The sequence below is a fragment of the Myotis myotis genome, unplaced genomic scaffold (assembly GCF_014108235.1).
Source record: "Myotis myotis isolate mMyoMyo1 unplaced genomic scaffold, mMyoMyo1.p scaffold_m19_p_1, whole genome shotgun sequence".
Lineage (NCBI taxonomy): Eukaryota > Metazoa > Chordata > Mammalia > Chiroptera > Vespertilionidae > Myotis > Myotis myotis.
Window position 1 is genome coordinate 162,038,459 of NW_023416313.1, and position 20,153 is coordinate 162,058,611.

General features: G+C 50.8%; 1 protein-coding gene across 2 annotated transcripts in view; it reads right to left on the reverse strand.

The window, feature by feature from the left end:
• Positions 1-20,153, reverse strand: part of FRMD5 (FERM domain containing 5) — a 284,018-nt gene that overhangs the window by 17,757 nt on the left and 246,108 nt on the right. For both annotated transcript variants that reach the window (XM_036299751.1, XM_036299743.1), the window contains exons 3-7: positions 17,830-17,872; positions 17,522-17,600; positions 8,454-8,551; positions 6,190-6,313; positions 3,360-3,447 (exon numbers count right to left, since the gene is read on the reverse strand). In XM_036299751.1, the coding sequence (XP_036155644.1) occupies positions 3,360-3,447; positions 6,190-6,313; positions 8,454-8,551; positions 17,522-17,600; positions 17,830-17,872 (432 nt within the window). The remainder of the gene's footprint in view (positions 1-3,359; positions 3,448-6,189; positions 6,314-8,453; positions 8,552-17,521; positions 17,601-17,829; positions 17,873-20,153) is intronic.

Sequence of the window (20,153 nt, forward strand, 5' to 3'; positions counted from 1 at the left end):
GGAAATCTTGGTAGAAACTTGCCACCCAGCTGACTTTAGTCAAGCTCTTCCTTTCAGCGCAGCCAAGAGGGGCCCACCTGAGGATGGGGGTGAGCCATCACTGCTCCCCATTCTGTTCCTCTGTGGTCAGGGCAACCTGTCAAGCTGGAGGAGGTTTTATTTAGAGAGAAGCCTGGGCAGCTCGATTATGAAAGTAATGGTCTTATTTTAAGGGCAAAGGAATGACATTGGCATTTTATTTGTGTGGTTGCTCCAACCTAGATCCTGCTGAAATCAGGTTTCTCCTGGTCTGTCAGAACAGACATAAAGTCACTCGGTGAACTTAGGTTAAATTTTTATGGGTTCAGTCGTTTCGTAGGTCTTTGCCTTCTCTACCACCATTGGCAGAGAGTCCTGCTTTGTTCCTAAATAAATGCCGTCTCTCCAGAAGGAAGATCACGAGTGATAACTGAAAGCACAGCACTGAGACACAGACAGCTCTGGGTTCGAGTCCCAGTACCGTCTGTACCAGTAACTGCACATGTTAGTCCCTCAGAGGTATTCTTAGCTTCAAAAGAGAACAAGGACATCTTGGCAGTGTGACTGAAAAGACTAAGTGAGATAGTGCACATGAGTGCCTGGCACGTTCGTTCAATGAATGGCCCCTTTATAACTCATGATAGGGCTGGGTACAGGCTGGGTATCTGGGATGGGTCTGAGCACTCCGCAAACCTTAACGGCGGGAGGCACAGTCCAGGCCTGCGGGGACCCAGGGGAAACAGCCTGTCCCGGGGCCCCTGGAAGGACAGGATGGTGGCTCCTGGGCTTGGAGAGGTGTCAGGCTAGGGAACAGGTGCAACACTGTCCTCGTCAAGCAGCTACAGGCGTGGCCTGCGGGGGCTCCTGCACAGAGCTCGGGCAGCTTGTGAACGTGCAGCGTTCGGCATTATCTAAGCCAGCAGCTACCGGAGCCCTCCGTCTGTCCCACCCAGATTCGGCAGGATCTCCTCTTCCTGGTCCCAGGGCCAGACGAGGACATGTGGGCAGAAAGAAACCGTCCGCATGGACAGGAAGAGCAGCAGCTTCTTAATCAGTCCAGGAGACAGAGCCCAGCCAAAGTGTTGTTCTGCTCCCATTTAATTATCAAAACGATTCCTCTTCTTCTGTCCTCCCCAGGGCTACGTGCCCCAGATTCCCTGGGCCCAGTAATAGCCTCTCTGTTAATAGGAATCATCGGTATTTATTACCCTGAGCGCTCCAGCTTATTTCAGCTCTCCTTGTAGCAACACCAAGGCAAGTGCTTGGTAGCATATCAGCAGAGTGGCTCTACGTAGTGACATGAGGCTCCCAAACTGTTCTTGCTCAAAACGCTGAGGAAATCCTGAGCTGCATCCCAGTGATGAGATGCATCGAGGGGCCCCGTGCGGGTCTGCAGCAGGGCCCTGGCTGAGCAAGAAGCGTAGGGCCCTGAACAAGGGGCTGGAAGCCCAGTGCTGAGCGCTCCCACCCGTCCCCAGAGGAAGACACAGCATGGGAAGGACTTCAGCTCAACTTCTTGCTCTACCTCTCGGGGCCTTGTAAATTGTGGTTTCTTGGAACTTGATATTCTCATCTGTAAACCAGGAAGAATAATACCCATCTCCCAGGGCTGGCACAAAGAGGAAATGAGAAAATAATGTGAAAGGATTCCCGTGGGCCTGCCATGGAAGGTGTCACAAATGTCCCTTCCTTCCTTCCTGCAGTCCCTTGAGCCTGTGTCCGAGAAGGACACACTCATCAGAGCCAGGACTGAGCCAGGAGCCCCACAGGCACTCAGCCGTGCCCAGGTCCACAGCCCCACCAGGTGCTGTCAGGTGGCAGCCCTGCCCAGGGACCCGTCTCTGAAGAGGTGGGCACTCTGTGTGGCCTCGAGGGAACAGGGCAGATTTGGAGTCAAAGAGAGGTGCCTGGCACCTCCTGATGGCCATGCCTATCTTTAGGCAGCTGTGTCTTTGGAGGTCATGAAGTGACTCAGCAGTTCAGGGAGGAGTGCAGTTATTGAGTGCCCACTGTGTACAGATGAGGAAAGTGAGGCTCGGAGAAGCCTCGAAAGGCTGCAGGACGCAGGAGAGCAGAACTGGAGCCGAGGCCGGCTGGCTCCGAGACCCCCTCAGTCCTGTGCGGGCTCCTCTGCTCACAGCGCCTGAGCCGTGACTGCAGGTTGGACTACAGCAGTCATGCAGAGGCATTACTTACGAAGCTGTGCTAATTCACTTGTAAACACCCATATGCCAATTTTTTGGCACAAAGAGGCATCAATATGTCTTCTGACCCCCGAGAACACAGGGGTTATCTGGCGGGAGGCCGTGCTGGTGGATGGGGGGTGCGGGGGCGGGGAAGGTGACCAGGGTTCCTGACTTAGAATGTTGTCAGAGTTCACATGGGAAGTGTCAACGTTAAATCCTCTGCAAGAACAAATCACCGTCCCCTCACCAAGAGGCCAAGGGAAACACAGCCCTGCCCCCACAGCATTGGTGCCTTGGTTTCCATTCTCTTAATTTTTGCTGGAAGCTCATGCCGTCCCCTCACCTATCGGGAAGAAGGGGTCACTGTCCTCCTGCTCCCGTGGGAGACGGTCTCCCTCAGGTCAGGCTGAGGATCAGTTTACTGGTGGTACAGGGGTCTGCCCAGTGGTGAAAAGACAGAGGCAGACACTGGAAGAAACTGAGGCAGAGACAGGCGTGTCAAGGCAAGTGGGGTACGGGGATGAAGTGGAGGGACGCGGCCACAGAGTCCAGGGAAGCCGCGGCCCCCGCTGCTCTCCGCAGTGACTGCGGCTGCCTGAGCTCATTGCCTAAACGCCAGACACATGTGAGTAATTACAGAGGTTTCTCTGGGCAGGGCCTCCCTGGCTGTCCCCGTCTTGCCCTGAGAGGCGCATAATGGAATTAAATGTGACTCCACTGCAGCTCCGCACAGCGACTTACGCGGCTGCAGTCAATAAAACCCGCTCTTGGAAGGAAACGAGATTATGGGCTGGGAAGGGTGGGCAGTCCGCTGAGCCGGCTCAATCGCCCCCTGTGGCGGGCCTTCCACATTCCTCCTCTCTTCATTTCCAGCAAATTACCCCCAGCTGCCACACCGGCCTGGTTCAGATTTGTTATTTAGATGGACTTGGCCTCCAACCCTCTGACATTGATGTGGCAGCACCAAATGACGCAGCGTGGAATCCAGAGGAGTTTTCAAAAACAAGACATTTTCTCTGGCATCTGTCACTAAAAGCAAGTCACCCAGCTACTGCAGGGGTGGAGGGGGTGGGGGTGTGGGCACGTGGGCTCTCCCTGCCTGCTGCCCTCTCTAGGAGGCAAGTGCGACCTCCCCCACCCCCGTGGGGACCCTACCTTACACGGGTGAGGGTCCACTCCATAGGTCTCCAATGTCTGCGCTTTTCTTAAGAAGTTCAGCTCTGATGTTGCTGGTGTTTGACCACTGGAATAAAGAAAAAGATGGTTTCAGGGTTTCCTGTTTCCATCGCTGCCCCCGAGGCAAATTATTATCAAGTGCTCAGGATGAGTCTCATACCACAATTTTTCCAAAGTGCACTCCCTGCTCTGTCCTAGGACCAACTTTAGAGATTTCAGTCCAGGGTGAAAACCCCACACGTCTTCGGGGAGAGGCAGGCTCCATAATGAATGACATGGGCTGAGTGGAACACAGTAGGGAGTGATGGGGACTGTGGCAAACTGCGGAGTTCAACCCCAGCTAAGGAGGGGAGCTGCTTCTCTGCTCCAAGACTGCAGTCCTGTGGGAATGCAGGGCCCAGCTTGGCTAGATGTGATTTTTAATGAGAAGTCAGAGATACTGATTTTTTGTGTGGAATTTCATGATTTTAAACACTACAGCAGCAGACAAAACACATCTGTAGGCTGGCTGCAGGCCATGGGTTTCTCATCTGGGATCTGATCTAGGCTGAAATGCACACAAGGGGCCTGGATATCTTGCTGTGCTGCCTCACCCCCTTCCTTTACCAAGAGGGCACATGGGAATGGAGGGTGACGAGACACAGCAGGAGACAGTGCTGAGCTCCCCAGACTCCACTACAGCTCTGCTGTCCACGGGGTGATGACTATGAAAAGGAAACAAGCAGCAAAAGGAAGAAACCAGCCCTGGCACAAGCCATATGAAGACGGGGCCTCTAGCACAGGGGTCCTCAAACTTTTTAAACAGGGGGCCAGTTCACTGTCCCTCAGACCGTTGGAGGGCCGGACTATAGTTTTAAAAAAAACTATGAACAAATTCCTATGCACACTGCACATATCTTATTTTGAAGTAAAAAAACAAAACGGGAACAAATACAATATTTATATTTGCATGTGGCCCACGGGCCGTAGTTTGAGGACCCCTGCCTAGCATCTTCATTCCCCCTCATCTGCGTTCAACACAGGCCGGTGGCATATTCCGTCGTCAGGCTCTCTCAGGGCCCCGAGCCCTGGCAAAGCAGACGTACTTCTACAGACGTGGGGGTGGCTTCGGTGTGAGGAGGGCTGGGCAATGTGTGAAGGGCAGAGAGACCAGCCACCCACGGCGGGAGGAGGCCAGGGTGTCCCTCTGGAGAGGCGACCATCAATCGGCACCTTAAGTGCCAGCCTCTGTGCTGCCTGCTGTAAAATATACCAAGACCTTTAGCACCGTCTGGGCCCTTGAGGAACTCCTGTTAGAGCTGGAGAAAGGAAACACAGACCCATTTTAGTGTGAAGCAGGAGCTGAACCTGTGTAAGAAGTACGTTTACTGCAGACTTCTACATCCACCCATGTGCTGAGGCACGGAAAGGCGTCTGGGAAATACTCATGCAGCAAGCCGAGGGCTGGGCTGCGTAGCTCCAATCATCGCTGGAGTTGGCCCAAACCGCTCGGGTCCGCAGAGCAGCATCGTTTCCTGGGAATCTCCCACCTCCTACAGGTTTCCGAAGGGCTGTTCCCACTGCTCTGACACCCAAAACCCTCGTGACAGCCTCGAAGGGAGTCCCCGCACACCCTGCTACCTCCTCTGAACACACCCTGAGCCCTCACACAGGCCCATGTGCATCCCGACCTTTGCCACAAGGGGCCGCTATTTCCCTAACAGTGATGGGAGGAGCCCGGTGGAGCCAGGCCTGCCCAGGGAGAGGGGTGGGAAGCTGCTGGGATCCCACCTTTGACAGGTGTGGATCTGCTGGGAGGGTGGGGAACCAGGCCTGCCCCGCACGGTGGGCAGGCGGCCTGTTTATAAAGGCGAAGGAGGCTGTGGGGACATGAATGTCAGTAAAATCTTTGATTGAAGGTGAAGATTTGTTCTTTGTGTTTTGGGGTCCAGGGGATCAGGATAGGGACTAGTTTAGACTTAATATTATCACTAGATATCTTTTACCCCCACTTGGGCGTTTTTCTCCCCTAGGAAGGCAGATACACATATATATTTTTAAGATTTTAAAAAAATAATGTATTGATATAATGGCAAGTTTTATTTTACAACAATCCATTGTACATCACGGTTTTCTTCATGGTTTATCTGTTTGGAGAGTCCGTGCTCCAGTGTGCCACATGTAGTGGAGCCCAAACACCGTGTGTGTGTGTGTGTGTGTAATCAATCTTTGTAGGAAATCCTACTTCATATGGGTGAAAGGATGCATTAATGCTATTTGATGAAATTAGGAATATCCTGGGTTAATTAAGAACCTGAGGAGCACACGCTCCTGCTTCCAGCTGCTTCTCTCCTCCTTCCCTCTGCGAAGGTGGAAGCGGCAGCGCTGAAGATGCGGTTTCTGACCGAGGGCTCGCAGAGCACCCACGGCATTGCCTGGTGCCGGCCCACCCACTCACCCGGAGCCCCTGTAACACGGTCTCCGACTGAGGCCAGAGCCTCACTCGTTTTTCACATTCCCACGCAACTCCTCTAATCTTTTTTCTTCTGCTGCTGTTTCCCTTACAGTTTTTTTTTTTTTTCCTTTTTGCCAGTTCATGCTTTTGACCTCTGTCTCTTCATTTTTCTTGGTGAAGCAAATACCCCTGAGCCAATCTCCCTGTTTTCCTTCCTATGCAACGTCTTTCTCTTGCCTTTGAGTCTCAGCCTACACCACTCTTCGTGGAGGTGAGCCCACAGGGCGTGGGGCTGTGCTGTCAGTGGGTCACCGGAAATGGCACATCCAGAGTCAGGAAGGTCAGAGTCCTGGGCTGGAACTGAGTGTCACTCACCTGAGTTCTGTCCTGTGAATCTCAGCAATTTTCCTTTCCAGCTTCTCTGAATGTTTAGGGAAAAACTGGAATTTGGAGCTGTAGCCTTCAGGGTGTTTTCCTGGGTCATAATCTCCAATCTCCGCTTGCAAAAGGAAAGCAGAGGAAGACAACTGTGAGCATTGGCAAAGCAACAAAAGACGAACACACAGAGCAAAGCCGGCGCACGCACCAGACTTACACGGAACAGTGGACCTCGAGCGTGGCTGTGGGGCGGGCGGAGGGCGTGCCCCTCAGGAGCATGTCCACGTTTGTTCTCCCAGGTGTGCACACTGGGCTGATGCCAAGTCTAAGCAGGGAGATGGTAGAGCTGACCCCGTGCTCAGGAGGGCACCACAAGTAAATTTGCAATGAAAGAGCAGAGGTCTACACCATGGCCCTCCCCCATTCGGTGAGGAGACGAGGGCTTGGGAGCAATGCTCTTTGTGTCACCACAGGACACTGTGAGCTTGATCAGGAAGACAGAACCTCTTGGGCCTGAGTCAGGTCAGAAATCCCGCTTTGCGGATTTTAGTAGGGACACAGCAAATTGATGAATGAGCCCTGACCCAGACTCAGAACTCAACTTTCAGTCCGAATGACATGAAATCAAGTGAATAAATTTGAATAAATATTCACTGAGAGGTGAGCAGGTGCCAGGTCCCCTGGAGAGGACTGCGGAGCAGGGAATACTGGCTGTAACGAGAAAGCGCCCTCGAGGTCCGCAGCACCGTGCCCAGGCTGGCTTCTCCGCTCCCTGCAGGCGTGGGGCTTCGTCCGGGAGTCCACCCTCAAGCTGCTAAGCTGTCGGATCTTTGAGATCTTTGGGGCAGGGGTGGCGGTGGGTGGGCCCGCGGTGCTCTCCAGTGTGCCCCGAGGTGAGATCCCGGCTCTTTCCACGGGAAGTACTCCGCGGGAACGTGGCGGAGATGTGAGGAGGACGGATGTGAAGAAGTTCTAGCTGCTGTGGTTGTCCTTCCTCCTTCCCTCGTGAGAACCACAACCAGTGCTGAGAAGGATGCAGGGATGAGTCACTATCAGGGGGAAATGAGCCCTCCTCTCACAGTTGAGTATTATCCTTCCAGATACGTGGGGATTTCTATTTTTGAGCAAGAGACTAAAGGCTTCTCTGGGCCTGACGTCCAGAGGGACCTCAAGCCGTGGAGTCATTTATTATGACCTTGTTTAGAAAGCTCCAAATGGGAAACATCAGTGTTGGACACCATTTCCTTAAAGGAAAGAAACGGAAACATTCAATATGGTTGTCAGGGAAAACTGAAGGAAAGACTCGAGTTTAAAACTGCACGTAGATGGAACGGGGTTCGCCTTTAAAATGAAAGGGGCCTCTTTGGGGACCTTAGGGTTGGGAAGGCCTTCCTGTTTAGGTGATTGTTAAAAACAGGAGTCTCAGCATGCCAAGGTGTAATGGGCCGACTTTTACGTTCTTCACGCAGCTTGGATATTTCTCTTGCCAGAAGAATTTTAGTTTCCATTGGCAAGGATTTTCCAGGTTCTCTTCATAAAGTAGCCTCCCAGAGTTCACAGATTTCCAATTAAGCATTCAGATTCTTTGAAGGAGACTTCACGACCTTAGTGCTATGGTCCACAACAGCCCAGTGACAGTGTCAGGCGTAAGGACTAAAATAAGTCTAGGAAGTGGCACTTAGAAGTCCCTTGCATTTCATGAGAGGAGAGGGATTATATGTGAAGAGTGCTTACCTTTCCCACTGTTTTTGCAAAAACAAAACAAAACAAAACAAAAAACGGAAGAAAAAAAAAAAGCCAGTCTGGGCACCAGCTGAGTACAGACTCAACTCTACCTTATCAGCATGTTAGGAAATGTGTTTGTTACGTGGAAACATTTTCAACTTTGAGCACTCTGAACAGAATGGGCTCCGAAATAGGCGCCAGAACACCAAGGTGCTTCACTTCTTTGAGATTCACATGAAAGGAAACGTGGATTCAGATGACTCTCCAGTCTGGGTAACCTTATCACCCAAGGGTGCAGGGAAAACACCGCCAACACCGTGCGAATGACTGGCAGGGCTGGCGCAAAGACCTCGGCCCAGCGTCGGGCTCGGTGGTCAGAGCCTCCTCCGTCTAGGGACTCTCGGCGAAGCCCTCGAATTCTCTGCTTCACGTTAGATATGGCTGTGTGTACCCAAGAAGTAGTCATCTGTGGGAACGGAAATAATGTAATCTGCACTTAGCATGAAAAGCGAATTTGTCCTGTCAAAAGTCATTACCTTGAAGGATATAGGCCGCTAACAAGGCGGCATCGGACGTTTTGCAGAGGAGGCGGCCGTGGTAGAGATCCCTTTTGATCTGCAGGAAGACCAAGTACCTGGAGAGAAAACACGGCTGCATGGTAAGAATTTCTTTGATTGCTGTAAAGACAGCAGCTCTGTCAGGACACTTTTACTACATAAAAAAAAAAAAAATCTCAAAACATACCACAGAACAAATACAATTTCCATTTCCCTGAAGACTCTTTCAAGTACTTTGCTCTGAACTGATTTGAGGTTCAATTCAAAACAACCTGCCAGCCTCTTTCTGTAGCTCAAAACAGAAATGGCACTCCCTCGTAAAAACACTGTCCGCCCCGCGCTGGGCCGTGGAGGAGCCAGCCCAGATCAACTCATTCCCAAAAGGGAACCTGTGTCGGAGGAGAGGGGCCGCCTGGGCCTCTCTCGGCCTCAGACTCTGGCTGATGTTCCTTCCTAAGAAGTGGTCAGGGGTGAGGGACGCGCCCAGCGAGCTCGGCCTTGGTGTGTCGGGAGAACCTGTGGGCCTGTGCAGCAGCCTCATCATCGGCAGAGGCCAGCCTGATGTGTCAGAATTAAATGAGGTGTGAGAAGAGGCCGACGGAAGGAAGCGTGGAAACTAGTGGCTAACACTGCTTCACGTCCACGAAGCTCTCGCCTCAGGCGGGAGGATTTCAGAGCAACAGCTAACAGCAACTGCCGTGTACTGAGCGCTCGCGGTCTGCCGGCCCAGCGGTGACGCACTTTACATGCACCATCTCACCTAATCCTCACCTGACACTTTGAGGTAGGCACTATAATTATCCCCCACCCCACCCCCTTCCCCCTTTTAAGAAAAAGACAGTGAGGCTCATGTGATTTCCACATGGGCACACACGGGTAAGAGGCAGAGCCAGGATTCAAATTCCGGACTGTCAGGCTCCCGAGGCTGGCTGTTCGTCACTATGTTGTACTCCTTGCACTCTCACGGCTTCCTAGTTTGACAAGCAGCTGGTGCACCCTGTCCCAGCGGAACGGAATTGCTGACTTCCATTATGAAGATGCCTTTCCAAGGAGTGGGGTCTGCAATGTTCATAACTTCACTGGTACCCCAGGAAGAGCAAGAGCCAGGGGTAGCAAACTCTTATGGACATATGTTTAAAACCCCACAGTGGTCCTGATCGGTTTGGCTCAGTGGCTAGAGCAGGGGTGGGCAAACTTTTTGACTCGAGGGCCACAATGGGTTCTTAAACTGGACCGGAGGGCCGGAACAAAAGCATGGATGGAGTGTTTGTGTGAACTAATATAAATTCAACAAAACATCATTACATAAAAGGGTACGGTCTTTTTTTTTTTTTAGTTTTATTCATTTCAAACGGGCCGGATCCGGCCCGCAGGCCGTAGTTTGCCCACAGCTGGGCTAGAGCGTCGGCCTGCAGACTGAAGGGTCCCAGGTTCGATTCTGGTCAAGGGCATGTACCTTGGTTGCGGGCACATCCCCAGTAGGGGGTGTGCAGGAGGCAGCTGATCGATGTTTCTCTCTCATCGATGTTTCTAACCCTCTATCCCTCTCTCTTCCTCTCTGTAAAATATCAATAAAATATATTAAAAAAATAAAACCCCACAGTGGTTCCTTGGCTAGGGGGCATCTGTGGGGGCTTAAACATACTAGTATGTCCGTAAATTCTTTGCTACTCCTCATCTCTAGAGGTAGAGCTTAACTCCCTCCCTCTGAGTGTGGGCTGGACTTAGTGACTTGCGCCTGACAAACAACAGAGCAGGAGTGGTAGATCTGACATCCAAGACGAGGTCACGGAGCCACGGCACCTTCCTCCCTTTCTCTCTTCCTCCTGGACCTCTCTTCTTGCCTGAGGACGCTTAACAGCCCTTTAGAGAGGTCCCTGTGGCGAGGAGCTGAGGCCTTTGCCAACAGCTCGCCAGGGACACACACTTTCTGCCAACAGCCGTGTGAGTAACCATCCTGTAAGTGGATCCTCCAGTCAGGCCTTGAGATGCCTGCAGTCCCCTGAGAGACCCTGTGCCAGAAGCCGCCAGCAAAGCCGCTCCAGAGCCCCTGGTCCACAGAAACCGAGAGATGATACGTGCTTGTTCGCTTAAGTTCTGTGGCACTTGCTAGACAGCCTTAGCTACTACAGCTTCCCTAGGGCAGTAACGGACAAGTAGTAAAATCCCCTTAAATTCCATCAGAAAAGAAACTGGGCGCTCCCTGGACAACTAGGAGTTCCCCCTGCTTCTGTTTTCAGGGTGAAGAATGAAACAGATTCCAGGCTCACCTGATCCTGTGAAAGTGCTCAAGAAGAAGAGGACCACTGACAGTGCAATGCGGGTGGGGAGGGGTCCCCCAGGAAACTGAGAACCGTGGGCTTGGTGAGTCCAATAATTAACAAACAGAAATTAGGAGCAAGCAAACCTCTTCTCTCCTAAGGCCCCGCTATTCCAAGTGTGTCCCTAATAGCAGCAGCGTCTGGGAGCTTGTTGGCAATGGAGACCATAGGCCCATCCTAGACCTACTGAATCATTTTAACAAGATTCCCAGGGGATTTGTGTACAGATTAAACATAAGCATCCTTCTAACCACACCAGGTTGGACTTTCCTCCTCAAAACAAAGGGAAGGTGAGTATTACAGTCTGGAAGTTAAGAGCTCCCCTCCTCACCTCAACCACCATCACCAACCCAATCCCACTCTGCCCCAGTGTTTGCAGAGAAAAACTGAAGGAAAAAGAAACCACGCAGAATGAAAAACTAAGATGGATCTACCAAATCAAGCTTGTCTTCACTCTGCTTCCCACAGTGAAATGCCACACGGTGTGTGGGAGAGAGGGAGGGAAGGAAGAGGGGGAGGGGAAAGGGCTTCTGGCCTCTCGCTGTTCCAGCCCCCACCTTCCCCAGGCATTGGCAGGAGGTGGAAGCAAACCTCTGGCCCCTTATTCACCAATCACTCCTCCCACAGCCCTTTGTTTATCTCTGTCCAAAATTCAGGGACAGTACATACTGGATTGAAGGAGATATTTCAAAGGGACAGTTGGTTCCGGGCGGTTAGGAGAGCATCCCCCAGGGGAGCGTGTCAGAATCTACGTGGGTGTGGGTGCTCCTGGATTTGAAGAAGCCCCCTTTAGAGCCCTCTTTGCCCAAGGTGGACATGCTCCTGCTCACACTGAGCATGTTTTCATGAGGCATCTTTATTGATGGGTGCATGACAGGTGCCTCAGGTGAGCTGAAAAGGAGACAAGGCTTTTGCATGGGGGGGGGGGGGGGCTCCTTCAGACTTCTGGAGGCAGGACAGCTACAGGGAGGCCATGGGAACATTGCCAGGTACTGGTACAGCAACTGGAGGGGGCATGGGAAGGAAAGGCAAGCCAACATCCTAAAGAAACAAACCACATTCTTTAGAGGACAAGAAGAGATGAGCTCATGAAAGAACGAACTGGCAGCTTTAAGGTAGAGAGTCCCTCTTCTACTACAGCACGTCCATCAAGCTCCACATTTTGCTCCTTCAAGGAGGTAACCAATGACTCAGTGTTGTTGGTCATGAAAATATATCCCATGACTCATAGCATCCTTAGATCTAGTCTCAAGAGACCCTGGCATGTTCCCTCCTGCCACACATGGGCCTAAGGAAGACCACCTTGTTGCCCGAGGCATTGCCACCAGGGCCAGTGTGTGGCCAGGCAAGGGATCAGTTAACCAGAAGCACCCAGCCGGGCCAGTCCTGATGAGCAGACTGGCTGGGTCAGCAACCCTAGAACCGGAGTTACAGCCCAGTTCTCTTGTTCTGCAGCTGAGGAAGCAGAAGTCCAGAGATGTAGAGTGACTCATCTGAAGTGACACAGTGATCAGAATCAGCAAGGCCTCCTGACCCAGGACCTGGTGCTTCTGTCCCTGTAGTAATTCAGCTAGTTATCAGGTTGGAGAGGGGTGCCCTAAATGAAGCCCGAGAGAACTTGTCTTCAGAAAGACATCCTCATGGGAACCAAACAAGAAATTAGCTTTAGACCAGATTGAAGACAGGCCTGCTCCTTTAGGACACTTTTTTTGGTAAACTTTTCCCATTTCCTTTAGGCCCCCGGAGGCTTTGCTTCATCTCCATTTGTAATAACTGTGCTGTCCCATATTGATGGGGTGTGAATAAGTGAGAGCCTAAAAGATGACTGAGGAAAACCTGAGTTTTTCTGTAACGTGGACATCTCTTCCAGGTATGTCTGTGGCATATGCTTTCTGATATCAAAGGGCGGGGACGAGTCAAGCCACAGATATTTCCAGAATTAAAGGTCTGAACCTGGGAAAGCACTGGCGGCTCCTGAAGAGTTTCTTCCAGAAGATCCTTTGGCCCCACTTTCCCTTCATTAGATTCTCTGCCCCTGGCTTCCTCTATTTTCCACCGCCCTTTTCCTTGGGTATAATCATGCTCAGTATGTCTTCCTCCCTCACACTACACTTCAAGCTCCTTGAAGTCAGAGGCGATGTTTTATTTACTTTTAATATTCTTCTAGAAAGCCCATAGATCCTTTGCCTAGCTCCCCTGCTCCCTCCCTCCCACTGGCCATCAGCCTGCTCATTCTGAGCACTTACATGTGCCAGGCACTACTTAGGTGCCAGGAGTTCAGCAGGGAACATTCCAGTGGGAGAACAGATGACAAAAATAACAAAACAAAATAATAATAATGATAATAATAATAATAATAATAAGCCCGGCTGGCATGGCTCAGTGGTTGAGCATTGGCCTATGAACCAAGAGGTCATAGTTTGATTCCCAGTCAGAGCATATGTCTGGGTTACGGGCTCAGTCCCCAGTGTGGGGCCTACAGGAGGCAAGCCAATCATTCTCTCTCATCATTGATGTTTCTGTCTCTCCCTCTCCCTTCCTCTCTGAAATCAATAAAAATATAGCCCTAACCGGTTTGGCTCAGTGGATAGAGCGTCGGCCTGGGGAGTGACGGGTCCCAGTTTCGATTCCGGTCAAGGGCATGTACCTTGGTTGCGGGCACATCCCCAGTAAGGGGTGTGCAGGAGGCAGCTGATCGATGTTTCTCTCTCATCGATGTTTCTAGCTCTCTATCCCTCCCTTTTCCTCTCTGTAAATAATCAATAAAAATATTAAAAAAAATATTTTAAAATAACAATAATGATTTACCGAGTGCATGCTGTGTGCTACCCATTGTACTATTTAACACACACACTCTCATTTAATCCTCACAACAAAGAGGTGACTACTGGTTTTATCCCCGTCTCCCATAGTGTTGCTTGCCTTGTCACACGCTAGTTAAAGGAAAACCTGGGATTTGAACCTGGCGTTTTTGAACTTTTTTTGATTCCTTAACCCAGGGTCAGCAAACTACAGCTTGCCACCAGAGTTTCCAATGAAACAAAATACGATTTTATTGGAACACAAACATGCTGATTCCTTTATATATCACCCACAGTGCTTTTACTCTACAGTGGCAGAGACCAGATGGCCACAACGCCTAAAATACTAACTCTTGTGGCCTTTTACAGAAAAAAGTTTTCCAACCCATCTTAGCCTAAGCTGGGCTCAATGGATACTCATTGAAGGAATGAATAACTTGAGCACTCCATTCATTCACGCATATATTTGCTCCCTCTGTTAGCACTGTTTTGAGCACCTGCTCAAACATGTGTCAGGCAGTTTGCTTCCTTGGAAGGCGGGGCCCCTTTTGTACTCAGTTTCCTACATTACTTGCTCTTCCCAAGGCATCCGTACACCTGCAGTCCCTGCTAAAAGCTAAATTTGGTGCCTAATCCCCATTTTCTCTGCCTTGTCTCCAGCTCAGACAAGAAAATCTATTTATTACTTTAAAAAATGACAAAAGAGATTAATCAGGATTTGGCCACTAAATTTATCATCTGGGAAGAGTCCAAGAGATAAACTGAAGCGTAGTTCTTCACTCCCTACTTCATCTCCTCCTCTCAGCCCGGCTTTACGGGAATGGCTGAGACGGTGGTGAAATTTAGGAGCAATATTGCTAGGAAAAAACACACTGGCAGCTAAATTAGTTTGGCAGGAAAGTGGTGTGGAGGGCTCTAAGCCAGGAATGAATTATGGGTATTGAGTAAGGCTGGGGCAGGTACCTGCTGTTTTAAGAGCAGCAGGGATGTGAACGAGGAGAAAGATGCCGCTAATTCTAAGGCCACCACTGAACGCCTTGGGGAGGGGGAGGCAGTCGGCCTGTGACTAACTCTGCTGACACGCTTGGAAACTGCATTCTAGGAAAGGAAGGCTGGTGAGATGGAGAGAGGGGAGAACAGCGGAGGATGGTCAGCACAAATGCATGCAGATGGGGAGGAGCTCACACACTCGTCAGCGTCCTTGAAGTCTGCTGACTTAACTGGGAGGCCTGGCCACGTCCCCTACTGCGCTGACCCGGACGTGGGCAACCACCTAAGATACCTTTCTCTCTGGGTCCTCAGGTTAGCCGCTTACGTGTTAGGGCTGTCGCTGGCAGGGAAAGGGGACAGAAGGTGAGGGGATTATCAGAAAAGAAGTGCCTTTCACATAAAAAAGGAGGAAAGTCAGAGCTAGCTGTACCTGTGCCCCATAAGCAGAGCCCTTGGGGTCCAGGGACCATGTAACCAACCTGGCAGTAAACAGGTATCAAGCGTTTGCACAGTGTAAGCCTCTTGGGGGGTATTAAGAAGTGCAAGACCTTGTATAGGGGTTAATCCTTCCAGCAATTCTATGCCGTAGCTCTTGCTAGCCTCATTTTATACACAAGGAATCTGAAGGTCAAGGAGGCTAAATATCTTATGTCCAAGGCCACGTATGGATGGAACTGGAGAGCATCATGCTAACCGAAATAAGCCAGTCAGAGAAAGATAAATATCACATGATCTCACTCATTTATGGAATATAATGAACAACATAAACTGATGAACAAAAACAGATCCAGAGACAGAGAAGCATCGATCAGACCTCCAAACCTCAGAAGGAAGGTAAAGGAGGGTGGGGGTTAGGGGGAGAGATCAACCAAAGGACTTGTATGCATGCACATAAGCATAACCAATGGACACAGACAACAGGGGTGAGGGCATGAGAGGGAGGGTGAGGGGGGCATGGGGGGGGGTTAAGAACACATATGTAATAAAATAAATAATTTTTTAAAAAAAGTGACAAATAGGACCTGAGCTCTGGGGTCTATGCTGCTTCTCGGGTAGCCGGGTCTGTACGTTAATATTATGCGGTGACATTTGATTTAGAAAAGTGAGCTCCTCCTAAGGGCAAAGTTCATCATATATTTTTGTCCTTTAATCAAATCTGAAAACCAGGTGCCTGTGATGCTCTCACTGGGTTATAGCAGACCAGTCCCTCATCCCACTGTCGGCCAGTGAGGTCAGACCAGGCAAAGCTGACGTGTGCTGTCAGGAGGCCAGGGCTAGGCTCTGAGCAAAGATGTGCTGAATTTGCTCTGACATGTGGATAGGAGCACAGACTTCTGGATCTGCCCTGGTATCATCACCTCTTTCAACAGAGAGAGGGAGAGAGAGAGGAGGGGAGGGGAGGGAAGGGGAAAAGTGAGGAGGGGAGGGGAGGGGAGAGGAGGATGTGCTCAGACGTAAGGCAAACACTCGAGATCATGAGCAAGGCAGGTTAATGCTTTGCCAAAACTCCTCTCTGTTTAAGCTGTTAAACATAGTAGTTCTACCCTCCCTGTTCTACCTAAAGCTACAGGACTGCTTATTAATATGGATGAGCTTGGTTTTTAGAAGCAAAGTGGGAGCCACATCCACTTCCGTGTGGATGAGCAGAGCGTGTAGCTCCTGTGTCCAGGAAGGAACATGAGGTTCGACTCCACCTACACACCCCCCGCCCGCCGTGTGTCAAAGTGGGTGGTGTACACGCTCCTGCACCCAGAGCAGCCCGCTGTCCTGATCCTCTGACCTGATCAGAAGACCCCTCTCCCTCCGCGGCCCAGCCCCCTTCCCTCCCACCCCACGTCTTTGCTTCCTGTGTACTACTTGTTCCTGTCTCTTGCTCTCTTCTCTCCCCATTTCCTCATTGTCCTTTTCAGATAAACTTCTGCTCCTTTTACTGGATGTAAAGGTAGTGGCATGCTCTTCAGAGTATGAAGAGAATATAATTCCATATTCTTTCTCCCTTCTTCCCTCCTCTTTTGTTTTGGATTATCTCAAGCCATTCAGGATCCAGAAGTAAACCGAAAAGCCTTAAAGGATGGACAGTCTATACGACTGGCAAAGGCCTCCTCCCCGTCTTTGCTTCTCTCAGGTGTGGGCGGAGCTGTTTCCTCTTCAGCTCTGAGATTCCCTGGCACAGCCTTTTCACCTGGGCCCCTCCCGCTACAAGAAAACAGCAAGGTGTTGTTCATGTCAACATGAGATCTTTCTAGTATAAAAGTTGAGGATCCCTGTTACACAGAGTTCCTAAGTCTCCGAGGCAACACTTTTAGAATGAATTTGGCTCCGAGATACAGAACCCAGGGGAAGCTTCGAAGCTCCTACTCGCTGACCCTCTCACAGGATGGCTGTGGGCACAGGGGTTCTTCCTCGTTCTCGAGAGGTGCTGAATGAGATCGAATCCAACCCCTGCAGCCGTCCGCTCTCTAAAGAGCTTACGGGGACCGGATCCATCAGCACACTGGCGCAGACCCACTTCGATTTAAAATCCTCGGTTATTTCCCAACAGGTTTTTTAGTGTCATGCCTTGGAGTCTATTTCAACCTCCCCAAAGAGCAGCAACACAGCCCTCTCCAAAACGTCCACGGCGGCCGCATCACCGATAAGAGAAAAATATGTGTTTGATTCATTCGTTAATCCAGAGCCCTCTGAGGAGGTCCAGTTCAGGATGATGTGTTCACACTTTCTGAAGAAGGACGCTCCCTCTGTTCCAATTTACTGAGGGGGTGAGCAAGAAGAGCAGGCGGGGATGGGTGAAACCCAGAAGTAAGGTTCTAGTTAAGAAGAATGCCTTGCCTATGAGAGAGGAGCTTCCAGCACAGAGGATCTGAGAGGTGACAGTCCCTCTCTCCTGCCCTCTCCAGCAGGTCTTAGTGGTGGAGGGAGGTATGTTTCATCTCACCTGGTTATTTCTTCCTTCAGGGCAGCAGGGTCTGCAGGGTAGAACTTCACCCGGAAACACATGGTGAACGGAGGCTGGGCTGCAGAGAAAAACAGGTGCCCATCAGGGAAGACCCTCTGGTCCAGAGAAGACTGAGCTGCCCTCCCCACCAGGATGCACGGGCCTCTGAACCCTCAGAAGAAAATCCTCAGGTGTTTAGGGCCACTTATGCACAGAACAGTGGAAAATTACCAAGGCTCACTACAAGTGGGAGGTTTCACCCCCCTCCCCAGGGGTAGGGCTCGAGTCTTTTCTCGGGGAATACTTACATCTCAACTGCTTCACCACAGATTTCGTAAACTCCAACCAATGCTGAGAGCGAGAACACAGAACAAGAAAACCCTAATGAGAAGCAGTGTCAAATATAACTTGTTTAACCCAATTTAAATCACCAGACAGATTGTAGCCCAGGGTGAAAGCAGCCCAAAAGCTCGTGATATGTAGGCTTGGAGAGTAAAGAGTGGTATGATTTTCTGAAAAGTTCCACCAGGAACCAGCTGTGAAGAGGATGGAGTTCCAGCTTCAGATGCCATTTCTGGGCTTGTCTGGCAAGGCCACCTCCTAGACCAGGATGCCAAGGTTCTGATCCACGTTTCTGGCACATCAGCAGGCACAAGTGAATGTACGTGTGTGTGATGGGGACCGAGCCCATCTGGCTTGAGTGGGGAAATACTGGCTTTAATGGGTTGTATGTATTTGTGCTACATGCCAATGTTTTTTTTGACAGGGGGCTCTAGAAAGTACTGACAGAATTTCATAAATGGTGAGAAGGTAGGGATGGCTGGTGTATCTTCCACCTTTGTCTGAGTAAACACAGATTGCCCAGCCCTGTGTGAGGGATGCGTGCTCAGGATTCCTTGGCAAAGTCTGTCTCATAAGATAACTAACCACAACTGAAGTATAGGATCGTATCCTGCATCCCCTGGAATTTCATGGAGGCGGGACATAGCAATGCCTTTTTCCCCATGGTACTTATGTTTGGGGAAGGAAGCAATGAGACCATTCTACTAGTATGTTTCCCAGTCCTACAGGGATGCTTTATAAATGCATTCTTGATGTTTGTTGCTGTTACGCTAATCAGGAACCTTGACAATCTGCAGAGAGCTAGAACTACTGTTATTTGGGCTTGGTTATCCGGAAGCAGTTTAAAATCATTAGTCATGAGCCCTGTGAGGGCAAAAAATTGTCTTGTTTACACTGGATTGCCCGTGCCCAGCACAGTGTTCAGGATGCAGCTGTCAAAGGTTGGAAGGAACCAGGTCCATACTGCCCTCCTTTCTGGCTACTTCCATTTAACGTTACATCTTGGCAGAGTCCTCCCTTTGCAGCAAAGAGGCCAGGGCCACGCAGACGGCATCCTGGCCTCCCTCGATTCCCAGCGCTCACCTTCTGGGCTGGGCACGGGTTATGCAGTTAATGGACCCACTAAGAGCCAGTTCTCTCGTCAGCTCCACATGGATAATCTGGGTTGACATTCTGCTCTCTTGCTTCCTCTGATCTGAGTTCCCACGAGGCTGGCAACTCATTATAGCCACTCAATGTGGTTAAGAGGTCCTCTCACATTACACGGCCCATGGCGGCTTGGCTTCACCGCAAGGCGAAGGCAAGAGATGAAATTGCATGGAAACTACGGGGCTCCCAGGCTGTGCCGGTGCAGGTGCAGGAGGCCTATCTGGAACTCTCTGCAGGGAGAAGAGCTCGCAAGTGTCTGGGACTCAGTCAACAGAACGCCTCTAGACAGTCCCCTGACAGATGAAAGTCAATCAACAAAGAAACTTGGAAACGAAGAGGAATGACTTGTAGGATCCATTATGAGCAGAAGGCAGGTGGAGCTGAAGGACAAAAAGGTTATTCCCCTTGGCAAGAAGCTGGCGAGAGGACTTTAGGGGTGAGAGCTGAAGGAAGGAGGGAGGCTGGAGGAGATCAGAAGTGGAGTGGGGAGTGGAAAGGTGTCACAGCTTGCCCAAGAGATTTTAAGGGTCTGGTAGAAAAATCTTGAAAGGATCCCAAGAATATGGTGATGGCCAGAGTTTCCTTTTGTATCTGTCTGGCTAAGTCTGGGTCCCAGAATCACTAGCAAACTGTTAACATGGGTTTGGGGAAGAGGGGTCAGGAGACGAGGGGAAGACTCCGAGAGGGGTGTGTGCTCCTGTCTTTGTGTGAATGGGCCAATGTCAGACTCCAGAGGCTTGAAAGGGTCCCTCCACCTTGAAAGGAGAGGCTGAGAGCAGGCCGAGGCCCTGGGCCTGAGCCAGGAACAGGAAGAGGGTGACTGAGGGCAGCTCCTCCCCACGGAGACCCCGGCAGAGCAGCAGGGAGGAGATGGATGGAGCGCTGGGTGCAGCCCGCCTGGTGCCCCAGGGGAGGAGGTGTGTTTTACAGCCTCACTCTAGGGAGCTGGGATCTTACCAGCTCTATCCACGAGTCAGTAGATCTAGGACAGTGGTCGGCAAACTCATTAGTCAACAGAGCCAAATATCAACAGTACTTCTTCAAAATAGACTCGCCCAGGCCGGAAACCGACTTCTGCGCATGGGCCACGGAGTTTCAATCGCACTGTACGTGCACCCGCATGTGGTATTTTGTGGAAGAG